Genomic DNA, 12,730 nt, shown 5'->3' with positions numbered 1-12,730 from the left:
TTGGGACTCCGACGAATTGCTAGGTACTCCAGATCCACGAGCTCTAGCTGTGTGGAGCTCAGACTCTGAGTAGATTTGGGACACCTGGTGTTTGGGTGTGAGTGTTTGGTCACCCAGGAGGAAGGGGAATAAAATGGGAATGTTTGGCCACTGCACTTTGCGTGTGGCAAGGTGTTGCTGAGGCGCCATTGGGATCTCTGTGTTTCCATGAAGACTGGACTTGGACTATGATTTGAATCTGCTGTTATCACCTAGCTTGGCTCTCGCTGTGTCTTATCGTGGACCTGTTTTGGATGACTGCACCCTCTTCAGACCTTGGATTGGAATTTGACCTTGCTACTGCCTTCGCCCTGTGATTGATGACTACTATCGGCTTTTGACTCCTGGCTTGCTCTTTGGACACCGCTGTTATCTCCTGACCTGACCTTGGAATCCCGGATGACGTCTTTTCACCATTCTTTGGAAGCCTTCGGCTTTATCCACATTGTGGAAGCAGTCTACTGCATTCTTAGTTTGTTTGTTTGTTTCCTGACCAATTTGGTGTTTTCTTTTGGGAACTGTTCCTTTGAAAACTACAGAGCCGGCTGGCAGGGCTTGGACTCAGAAAGTGCAGTTTGCACTAAGTTTGTTTAGCTTTGTTTTTACCTGCTTGTGTTGCTGAATTATATTTTTGTTTGAACTGCTCTTGAAGCACTGATAGTGAAGTGTTTCAAGGTTTTTTCTGTGTTAACATTACCTTTTGGCTTATCTGCTGAATAAACTCTATTTTTGTTCGCTAATTGGCGTCTGACTCTTGACACAGGCAGTTAGTCATTGTAGGCCTTAATATTTTTGAATAGTGTCTTCAAAATTAGCTCTCATTCATTTATCTTTCATTCAGTTCATTCAAACCATATATTCATATTTCATCTTGTGACAACAGATCTACATTTTCTCTTAGATGTGACCTTCGTTGTCAGTTAGATTATCTAGAGCAGTGATTCTCAACCTGTGATCCCCAGATATTTTGGCCTTCAACTCCCAGAAATCCTAACAGCTGGTAAACTGGATGGGATTTCTGGCAGTTGTAGGCCAAAACACCTGGGGACCCACAGGTTGAGAATCATAGGTCTAGAGGGATATTAACAAAGGCAGTGATCACTCTATTTCTTGGCCAAGTGTAATCTGGGGACAAAAGGCAGTAAACAGGCAATAACATTTCAAATTTATTAGCAGCAGCAAAGTAACTTCTCTTAATATCTTCACTATCTCTGTCATGTACAGAGCTGTCTATTTCATAGACAGATAACATTGAAAGGCAAGGCAAGAAACTGCTTCCTTACAATGTATTTGAAAAATACACAAGTTAATGAAGTAGTTAAAGGTTGGTCAACTTAACATCTTACCTTGGTGTTACATTTTATTCTATTTTTCGATATCTTGGCTTTCTCTTGGTGGACCCAGGGCAAAGAACAAGGGTAAAACAAAATAATGGCAATTGGTAATAAATGGAATTTTTTATAGTACACAAGGATTGGTCTTATTGTAGGAGAGGCAATATAACTTCTGTTCCCGTGGCAAGAGAATACCACATTAGGCGTGTTAGGACAACTCTTCTTAGCTTCCATCTTGTTTAAAAGTATTCCAGCATTAATGTACTCCTGAGAGATGGACATGCAGCATTTGTTTAAACATTTCCAAAGGAGAGTCCACCATTGGGATAGTCTGTTCTCCTGTCATCCTGCTCTTCCAAATATTTAAGTAGGAAGTTTTTTTCTTGTAATTTGAATTCAGTTTATCTGCATCATAGTCTGTGGAGCTACAGAAAACAACAAGCTCACTCAATTCTCTATATAACATCCCTTCAGATATTTAAAGATGACTGATACCCCCATCCCCCTTCCATCTTTTCTTCTACCCAGCTCCTTGAAGTTTCCAGACCTTCCATTTTGGTTAAAAGTTTCTGTTTTCTTAATACCTTTCTTGAACTGTGATGACCAGAACTGGAAACAGTATTCTAGGTGAAGTCTGACCAATGCAGAATACAATGGAACTGTTCGTTCTCTATAGTTACTAATATTGGCATAGCAGTTTTTGAAATATTTGGTCTGAGTGGTATTCTGTTTGTTTTAACTTGTCTAAATATTCTTATAGGCCTTGCTGTCAGTACTGAAAGAGAGTCATCGCACGAGAACAGTATTCAGAAAAGTTGGTGGATTTGTATATGTCACATCATTACTTGTTGCCATGGAAAGATCCTTATGTTCGCCTCCTAAGAATGGCTGGGAGAAGGTAAACCAAAACCAAGTGTTTGAGCTGGTTCACACTGTGCTATGCACCTTGACTGCAGCAATGCGCTATGAGCCAGCCAACTCACACTTCTTCAGAACAGAAATCCAATATGAAAAGCTGGCTGATGCTGTGAGGTTACTTGGCTGCTTCTCAGACTCCAGGAAAATAAGCCCTTTTACCATCTTTCCCTCAAATACCCAGCCATTTCAAAGACTCTTGGAAGATGACCTCATCTCCATGGATTCAGTTTCTCCCATTTTAAGGCATTGCAGCAAGCTCTTTATTTACTTCTACAAAGTAGCTACGGATTCTTTTGACAGGTATGAATTATAAGATGGCGATACAGTTCTAAATATGTGATTATCTGATAATATTGGGTCTCATCTGTGTGGTTTGATGCTTATTAGTGTATTGTTTATTCATAATTTCTTCTGAAGTCTACAGTTGCCAGTCATATTTTTCTCCCCAGAAACTGATATTGATATATATGTAGCACAGTGCAAAGAAGGAAAGGAGTTAGACACAAGAATCTGATTTCTAGTATAAACAACATATGTGTTCTCAGTAAGTAGGAAAAGGGAAATGGACCTCCAGTAACTCCAGAAGAAGAGAGAATTTCATGCAAGTTGAACAAATTGTTTCTGTCAGGATTCTACTTTGTCTGAAACCCTTAAAGGCATAATAACCTTGTACTTCCTGCCATAGAGTTATAGAGTCATAGAATAGTAGAGTTGGAAGAGACCTCATGGGCCATCTAGTTCAGCCCCCCGCTAAGAAGCAGGAAATCGCATTCAAAGCACCCCCGACAGATGGCCATCCAGCCTCTGCTTAAAAGCTTCCAAGGAAGGAGCCTCCACCACAGTCCGGGGGAGAGAGTTCCACTTGTATGGTTGCCTCTTGCCAACCATACATTCATTTAATCATCTGCCTGTTTTGAATATATTTAGAGGCGACTGAGAAGGGGGAATGTGTTTTCTATAAACTGTAGGGGGGTTTTCCATTCTGTTGTGTAGAACAAATGACTGTCTTACCTGTTTTAAAAATATACCAGCAGTATTTTACTACTCAGACTAGATAGTTTATTTAATAGCTGCAGATGTTAGAGCTGTAAGATACATACATAGATATAATACATTACATCAGTCATCTTCAAACTGTAGCCCTCCAGCTGTTTGGACTTTTTAACTTTCAGAATTCCTGACCATTGAACAAGTTGGTTCGGGCTTCTGGGAGTTGGAGGCCAAACAGCTGGAGGATGCCAGCACTACACTATACACTGCATGATATGCTGATTTGTAAAGTGGTTGAAGACCATGAAAACTTTTTCCAGATAAAACATGTCAGTATTTAGGGTGCTCCAAAATTGTTTTGATTGCAGCAAACTACATTGGAATAACTACTATGGAAAGGGTGCCTCATTGCAAGTATGTTTGTCACATGTGTGTGATTCCTTGTAAATATTCCTCCTATATATTCTGAGTTCTCACTCAGCCTTCAAGCATTTCAAAAAAAAAATTTCCTTGAGTGCTATCACAGTTACTTGTAGGTTTAAATATTTGTCTTTTATTTTATTTTATATTTTATTTTTAAAATACAGTACACATATATTATTATAGTGATGCCTCTCTTAGACCAATATTATGTTCAGAATTCCAGCCAGTAGAATAAAGTGGTATTTTGGTGCTTGTTGATACTGGAATTTAAGGAATCTAGGTTAGCTTGGTTGCATAAGGGCCTCTAATCCTTTTTGTTTTTCCAATTCTTCATTAATGTGCTCTCTGTTTCTCTTCTTTGCTGTTAAACCTCATAGTTACTAAAGATATTATATCATTCCATTTTATGAAAATGTACTTCATTTGTATGTACTCAGACCTGGTCATGTTTTATCAACCCCAAGTTTGTATATAGAGTCTCACTTATCCAACATAAATGGGCCGGCAGAATGTTGGATAAGCGAAAATGTTGGATAATAAGGAGGGATTAAGGAATAGCCTATTAAATGTCAAATTACATTATGATTTTACAAATTAAGCGCCAAAACATCATGCTTTACAACAAATTGACAGCAAAAGCAGTTCAATAAACAGTAATGTTATGAATTTAGCACCAAAACATTGCAATGTAGTGAAAACACGGACTATAAAAACATTGACTACTAACAAATTGACTACAAATAAAGATAGAATTGCATAAAATGAACTTGCAGTAACAACATTGTTAGATGTTAAATCCGTAAAAAGTTCAGTCCTTGCTGCCTAGAGAAACAGTTGTGGATCCGGGCAGGAGGCAGACTGAGTTGGATAATCAAGAACGTTGGATAGGCGAGACTACTATATATAACAAGACTCATTTCAAGATGTCAGGCTATGTAGAATTATTTACAATCATTTCCAAATTTCTTACAATTCACATTAACATGGCTTTTCACAAACACAGACGCCATCCTTAAAAGTAAAACCACTGGATTCTACTACTGCTTTGTATGTCTTTGCTTTTACTTTATGTGTTCTCTGTGATGTCTCTTGTGTGACTAATTCTGCAAACTGTGTTTCTTAAACTAACAAAGCTTCTTGTCCCGTTTTTGCTTCTAACCTCTCTATTCTGTGTCTGTTTTGTCTGTAGTCGTGCTGAACAGATTCCTCCTTGCCTGTCCAATGAGTCTTCTCTCCCCTCCCCTTGGGGCACACCAGCTTTGCCCAGGAAAAGGTACTGATCCTCTTTCAGAACAGTTGCACTTCAGTGTGTTGGCTCTATTTTATCCTGCCTCTATTACTGTCTTTCTCCATTATTCAAGAATTATTAATTTACTGGCACGCTAACAACTTCATATGCAGTCAGGAAAACTCTATCTCATCATATGAATCAGTTTGAGCATTAAAATCTGGAGGAGAGGGTTTTTCCTCAGTTCCATGACCTTGGCAGCTACAATTTGTTTGGTCTCAGGATAGAGCCTTTGCCATGGCTGCTCCCAGAGTGTGGACGCCCTTTCCACAGGAAATCTGATTGTTCCCCTCTCTGCTTTCTTTGAGCTGACTAATGGAAATATTTTTGTTTAGTTGAACTTCTGAAATTTTAATTATGGGGCTGTAGTATGTGCAACTGTAAGAGATGTGCTGTTTTATTAAAATTGGTTTTTAGTATTTCAGACTTTTAATCTTTTTTTACATTTTTAATTTGTAAATCCAGCCATATACATATATATGTGTGTGTGTGCACACGCACACACGCATATTAGTTTTAGATAGCAAAAGGAAGGGTTAATACCCCTGTAGTCTTCGTTTTTCTGTCTGTGCCGCTGTTCAGAAAATTTCACCTCACTTTCTATCCCTATGATTGGATTTTGAACATTTTAGCTTATTGTGGAAACAAGGATTGGTGATAAAGCTTCAGTAGAGACACCTTTTCCTCATGATAACTCTCCCAGGAATGACTTTCCCTTCTTATGATTGAATTTCTCTCACTTCCTGTTGTCTCATCCCCGTTCTTAACTCTGAGTTATTTGTAAGTCGGATGTTTGTTACTCGGGGACTGACTATAATATAAAAGTATAGCGATACTGAAATGCAAAAACATTCTCTCCTGTGAAAGGAGACATTTAACTGAGCAGGCAACTTGGTTCATCATTGGAAGTTCATCTTGGTTACAGTGTGGTAACAATAGAGGCAGACTTCAGTATCTGCTTGGGTTTGATGCCAGGACCCTCTGTAGATATCAAAATCCATGGATGTTCCGGTTATATTCAGTGGCATAGTAAAATGGTGCCCCTTATATAAAATGATCAAATAAATGTTTACACTTAAAAGGGGAAAGGGGGTATTTTCAAGCCGTGGAATCCGAAACTACAGAGGGCTGACTGTACTGTATTTCTAACTGGATGAAATGTGGAATACAATGTTTCACCACCTTAAAGATGGCAGGAGAACTGCTAATCAAGACCAAATATGCATTGACATCATTCAACAAAATAAGTCATATTTTATAGTACCTTATTTCTGCAATGGGTCAATAATAAGAACCCCACAAGGTGATGGGGCACCATGTGTGGGACATTTCCTTACAAGGACTATTTTTGTACCAAATTGTTACATTCTGGTTGTCTGTTGGAGGACTGACATAAGGAAAGGCCCTTCTTTGGGCAACAGAAATTATATTGTTGTTGAGAAAATTACCCTGTGATAATGACAATTGTTTTCCTTCCAGGTGTGTATGTTTCCTTAGTTTTTGGATTCACAAGGGAGGTGGTGGTTGTGGTTGATATCAATTGAAAATAACAGTGGTAATATTTAAAGGACACAATTATGTTGGGGATATATGTGTGGTAGAAAAAGCGGTCTGTCAGTTACTCAAAACAAATGTTTCATCTTGTGTGAACCTGTATTTGAGAGAGTACCTTACTCTCATTTCTTTTCTTTAGGCATGCATATCATTCTACTTCAACTCCACCAGTATTCCCTTCCAAAAATTCTGCTGATTTGAAGATGCACAAAGGATCTGTTCCTCTGCAAAATTCAGATGCTGTCATCATCCATCCTGGAGCCATGCTTTGCATGTTGGACTTGGTAGTCTCTGTTGGCTCAAATTCACAGCCTGAAGTGAGAACCCCCTAAACTAACTTTCTTTAAGGATGGGATTAAATTCAAAGGAAAATACTGGGACTCTATATCCATTTTTCAAATCATAGCACCTTTTACCAAATCACTGGACATTATACATTGCTGAAGCAGCTCATTTAATGCTAATCATTATAATACAGAAATTAAGTGTATTTCAGAATTGGAGTCTGCTTTTTAAAACTTGTGACTTAATATTTTATTGTAGTCATATTAGAAGAGTCAGCTTCTGAAGCAACACAAACTTGCAATTTTTAATATGTGATTATTAATATGATTTGCAGATTTAATTTTAGTTAAGCTGTTTATATCCCACCTCGTGTTAGGTCAGTTCTCTGGGCAGCTTATAATAAAATCAATTTTAAATATTTTAAAAATAAAACATTAATACAGTAGAGTCTCACTTATCCAAGCTAAACAGGCCGGCAGAAGCTTGGATAAGCGAATATCTTGGATAATGAGGGATTAAGGAAAAGCCTATTAAACATCAAATTAGGTTATGATTTTACAAATTAAGTGCCAAAACATCATGATATACAACAAATTTGACAGAAAAAGTAGTTCAATACGCAGTAATGTTATGTTGTAATTACTGTATTTACGAATTTAGCACCAAAATATCATGATATATTGAAAACATTGACTACAAAAATGGCTTGGATAATCCAGAAGCTTGGATAAGCGAGGCTTGGATAAGTGAGACTCTACTGTAATTTATGTGCTTTAGCACATGATGGTTACTTTGTTAAAACATAATGCAGTATAGAGTACAGTATTAGCTGTATGCTGTCAGGATTGCAATAGTTGGCCAATCATATCACAATTTATATTGTCATAAATATTCTGCACTAAATTCTGGATAAGAATTAATTGAATATATCAGCCAGAGTCTGGAAGCCTTCAATAGGTGTTTAAAATGGGTTGTAATTGTCTGGTGGTATTTTTGACTTAACAGTGCAGGTTAAACTTTGGCCACATACTGTCTTTCAGTTCTGTTTGTCATTTATTTATGTGTTTGTGTTCAATTTTGTAGCATGCACTTGATCTCCAGCTTGCAGTGGCCAACATCTTGCAATCCCTAGTGCATTCAGAAAGGAATCAACAAGTCATGTGTGAAGCTGGACTCCATGCACGGCTTTTGCAGCGATGCAGTGCTGCTCTTGCTGATGAGGACCATTCCTTACACCCTCCACTCCAAAGGATGTTTGAAAGGCTGGCCTCTCAGGCATTGGAACCCATGGTGCTTAGGTAAATGCTGCTTTAATTCAGACCCTTATCATTTGCAACATCGCGTACATTAATATATTTTATTGTACTGACATGGAGCTTGAAGTTTTGGGATTCCCTATAAAGAGAAAAGCATTAACCCTTTTGAGCAAGAATCTCACACATTATCTGCTTATCTCAGTACTGAGAATTGGGACAGTTCATAACACTGAAAATATCTTTAAAGATATCAGCTTTCAAGACTGCTTTATGTATAATACTTTTTCCTTTTCCTTGGGAATAGTTTCCATATTATAAAGTAGAACCTGGAGTGTTAGGCTTGGAAATTAACTCAACATTGTAAAACATTTTAAACATGTAGACTTAACAATCATAGGCTCTAACTCTTGTCTATTAACTGTGTTACTGTAAATTAGCTTGCGGATCAATATGGACCAGACCAAATATGGCCCTGAGGTTGACACAGTTGACCTTAGAAGAATATATTTCGTTATTAGCTCCTTCAGAAAAGGCTGTTTTGTCCTTTACAACGAACGTTTCCTCTCTAGAATTGCGTACATTATAAAGTCCATAATATGATTGTTATCTTTAAAATCTTAAATATGTCAGTGTTGTCTATGACTAAATATATGTTATAAAATAAATAAATGTGTGTTCTAGATTTGAACTGCGACTTTGTGCACACTTTCGTGCACAGCGCATTGAATTTAGTGGCACTTACTTCTTTTTGCACTACTTAATCATCTATGAGAGAAAAAAGTTTACAAGTAAAAATAAATAAAATGAAGAAGAAAGCTTGGGAATCCTGAAAACTGATCATTATCTATATTTTAAATATGCATAATGTTCAAATGGCCACCCTCATACTAATCATTAACATTAAATTAAAAATGGTGTCTTGCCTCTTACTTTTCCATTTTGTGCTAGGGAGTTTTTACGTTTGGGGAATCCATTGAATTGTGGAGCCTGGGACAAAAAACTGTTGAAACGATACCGTGTGCACAAGCCAAGTTCACTCAGTTATGAGCCAGAGATGAGAAGTAAGTGTACAGCCATTTGAAATGTATATGAAGTACTTGTTAGCAATTCATCTAGTCCTGCTTTAACGATGTTTCAGAAAAAGGACAAGTGAGATTTTATTGAAGTATATGTGCCCTTTTAAAGAAGCCTAATGCTAGCAATTGCTTTGCTTAAGCATGGTTAATCAGTTGGAAAAGATTGAACCCCCATTTCTGAAATTTCAAACCTCACTCAGGGTTGACGATTATCCTCAACATTGGCAGTAATTCTTACAATATGTGTAGCTGACTAAGGGTCTCAGAATACCAGATCTGAATTAAAATTAAAGCCTTTCACATCACATTCTAAACACAAAGGAAACTTTGATCATGTCATCAATTAATGGAGTGCTCTGAAATACCATATGACAGGGAGATTAATTGTCAGATGGAATGAGATTTGAATGTATAACCTTGTCAGAGGGAAGGAAAGCATGGCAGGGGTTGGAGTACATGGCCCATGTGATCTCTTCCAATTCTAATATTCTATGAGTCTGTGAATATGAACATACAGTCCCAATTACTTATGCTAAACAGGCTTTCTGAATATTAAGGGGCAGGCGACAGGTGCACATTACTATCCCACTACTATCTGGAGTGCTGTGCCCAGTTACCCCGATTTATCTGAATTTAAGTGCCACCCTGAGTCTCCTTCGAGGTGATAAGGGCAAAGTATAAAAATGGGAAATAAATAATAAGTAATATTTTTTCTGTTGACTTACTATATTTGGACTAGATTGATTTAATATTTCTGATCATACACTTCAAATTATGGTTATTTATTTATCATGTCAGAAGCAAATTAAGAATCCAGTTATAATGTATTTAAAAACCCCACAAAGTTAAAAACTTGGCGTGGTACTAAATTTTCTTCGAACAGAAGCTGAACACTTGGAGTGCCTCTGGTGTCATTGTAAAAAGGTCCTCCATTGTGCATGTGGCAGGAATCACATTGCATTATAGTAGGTGGTCTATGGTTTGCTCTTCTCCACACTCGCGTGTCGCAGACTCCACTTTGTAGCCCCATTTCTTAAGGATAGCTTTGTATCTCGTGGTGCCAGAGTGCAGTCTGTTCAGCGCCTTCCAAGTTGCCCAGTCTTCTACTCTCAGAGGGAGTTTCTCACCTGGTATCAGCCGTTGATTGAGGTTCTGGGTTTCAACCTGCCACTTTTGGACTCTTGCTTGCTGAAGTGTTTCTGCAAATATCTCTGTAGATCTTAGAAAGCTATTTCTTGATTTAAGGCGTTGGCATGCTGGCTGATATCCGAACAGAGGATGGGCTGGAGATTTCAACGCCTTGGTGCTCTCATTACTGGCTGATACTTTCTGATGGAAGTAGTGGTGCAGTATCAGTTAAATAGTATAATTTCTCCAGCGGTGTAGTGCGTAAACATCCTGTGATAATGTGGCATGTCTCATTGAGGGCCACATCCACTGTTTTAATGTGGTGAGGCGTATTCCACACTGGACATGCGTATTCAGCAGCAGAATGGCAAAGTGCAAGGGCAGATGTCTACACTGTATCTGGTGTGAGACCCAGGTTGCAAATTATGGTGCATTAGTTTAAAGGAATCTTATTGTTCTAACAAATGATTTATATGCCATTATTTTAAATGTGGATTCAACCTTATTCACAACCAGGCGTAGTCCTTTGTTGGTAACATTTACCGTGTAAAATGCCAAGCATGAAGACTGAATTGAATTTGTTGAGAGAGATTTTTTCTTTTTTTTCTTTTTGTATTTGTTGCTAGTATGCTCTAGAGTCTCACTTTAATATATATACAGTGTTCCCTCACTACTTTGCAGTTCACTTTTCACGGATTCACTGTTTCATAGTTTTTCAGTAAACTCTAAAAGAATATTATAAATCATAAAAAATTACAATTTACAGCCTAAGGAAGGGAGGAAGGAGAAGTTGAAGGGAGAGAAAAGGAGCCCAAGCGGCAACAGGAGGAGAGGGAGGCAATTTATCAACACACGATTGGTTGATAAGACTTAGAATAGTGTATAACTACTAAAATAATGTATAAATATTAAAATTAATATAGTGTCCCTACTTAGCGGATTTTCACTTATTGCGGGTGGTCCTAGAACCTAACTCCAGCAATAAGTGAGGGAACACTGTATATATATTTATATATTTCTGATTCTCCACTTCTGCTATAGATAGTATGATTACATCAATGGAAGGCCTGGGTACTGATTGTGTGTTCAGCTTACATGAAGACAACCACTACAGGATAAGTAAAAGCCTTTTAAAACCAGCAGAAGGAAGTACCGTACCCCTGACAAGGGTGAAATGTTTAGTTTCCATGACAACCCCGCATGATATTAGACTTCATGGATCATCTGTTACTCCGGCATTTATTGAATTTGACACATCACTTGAAGGTTTTGGGTAAGATTTTGTAAAGGCTTGTATCTTTTGTCCTCTCCTTGTTTCAAAATCATGTTCTGATTTTGTAACTGTTTGAATTATAAAACCATGGGTTGTACTATGAAAGAGGTGCCATTAATCCAATGCTTGTTCTTCAGCTAATGAATTCAGTAGATAAGCATGCCATTAGGACAAATATGCTTTTTGAGTCATTTGCAAATAAAGTATTTGTGCATAAAAGTTGTTTTTCTAGTAAAAGAAGTAGCATTAAGATTCGGTTAGCCCGAAAACCCCATTTGAATAGCTTTGAAGTATTGCAAGTGCAGTAAGATTTAGTTACAGAGAGTTGAATCTGACTTGGAGATATTTTTTTTAACTAATAGCTTTAGAAAACCAGTTCAGTGATCATGGGATAATCTTGACTTCTTTGATTTGGTTTGATTGAATATATCCTTGGCTTTCTTAACCGCCTTATCCAATATACTTAGATGTTGTAATGCTCTGATCTGTAAAGAGGTTTAATTTGTAGAAGTTGATGGCATAATATAGCATTATGATAATCTGCAGTTCTCTTACTGAAATAATTTATGTGAGGAATTATCTCCTCAAAATTTATTATTATTCAGAAATAATAAAAAGAACCATGTTCCTAAGGTGTATTGCTAGTTCAGTAGTTAAGAGGGCAAGTGCATTCTGTGGAATTTGCATTCTCCCATTGTTTTTTATTGCACTATTTTTTCTCAAACCCAAGTTTCATTACTATTAATATGGATTAACCTTCTTGGTTCCCAATACATACATAAGACTATGTTATTTGATGAATATTTAGAAAAGAAATTGTAGCTATGCAGGGTAGTCCAAACATCCTGGGTACCATATATTATAACAGCATATAGGCTGCGGTAAAACATGATGATTTATTTTCCTGTTATAAATTTCATATCTTGTCCAATTTAATCACACAGAACTGGATTCATTTATTCTGTTGATGACTTCTTTATTCTGTTGTTCATATTTCTTTAACAGCTGTTTATTCTTACCAAGTTTGGCGCCACACAATGCACCTACCAACAATGTAGTTACAACAGGTCTTATTGATGGCACTGTAGTCAGTGGAATTGGAACTGGTAAGTCTTTGTCGATGTGGTATGAGGTTGTTGTGAGCCTTTTCCTGCATTATGAAAGCA

General features: G+C 37.4%; 1 protein-coding gene across 5 annotated transcripts in view; it reads left to right on the top strand.

Annotated features, from left to right (window-relative positions):
* wdfy3 (WD repeat and FYVE domain containing 3) overlaps positions 1 to 12,730 on the top strand; it is a 156,980-nt gene that overhangs the window by 73,246 nt on the left and 71,004 nt on the right. For 4 of the 5 annotated variants that reach the window (XM_062981746.1, XM_062981748.1, XM_062981744.1 and 1 more), the window contains 7 exons: positions 2,134 to 2,591; positions 4,894 to 4,977; positions 6,686 to 6,863; positions 7,915 to 8,129; positions 9,036 to 9,148; positions 11,333 to 11,564; positions 12,570 to 12,670. In XM_062981746.1, the coding sequence (XP_062837816.1) occupies positions 2,134 to 2,591; positions 4,894 to 4,977; positions 6,686 to 6,863; positions 7,915 to 8,129; positions 9,036 to 9,148; positions 11,333 to 11,564; positions 12,570 to 12,670 (1,381 nt within the window). The remainder of the gene's footprint in view (positions 1 to 2,133; positions 2,592 to 4,893; positions 4,978 to 6,685; positions 6,864 to 7,914; positions 8,130 to 9,035; positions 9,149 to 11,332; positions 11,565 to 12,569; positions 12,671 to 12,730) is intronic. The other variant, XM_062981749.1, reaches the window with a different exon arrangement.

The sequence above is a fragment of the Anolis carolinensis genome, chromosome 5 (genome assembly GCF_035594765.1).
Source record: "Anolis carolinensis isolate JA03-04 chromosome 5, rAnoCar3.1.pri, whole genome shotgun sequence".
NCBI classification, from domain to species: Eukaryota; Metazoa; Chordata; class Lepidosauria; order Squamata; family Dactyloidae; genus Anolis; species Anolis carolinensis.
The sequence above is the reverse complement of the archived record's forward strand: the minus strand, read 5'-3'. Positions and strand labels throughout refer to the sequence as shown.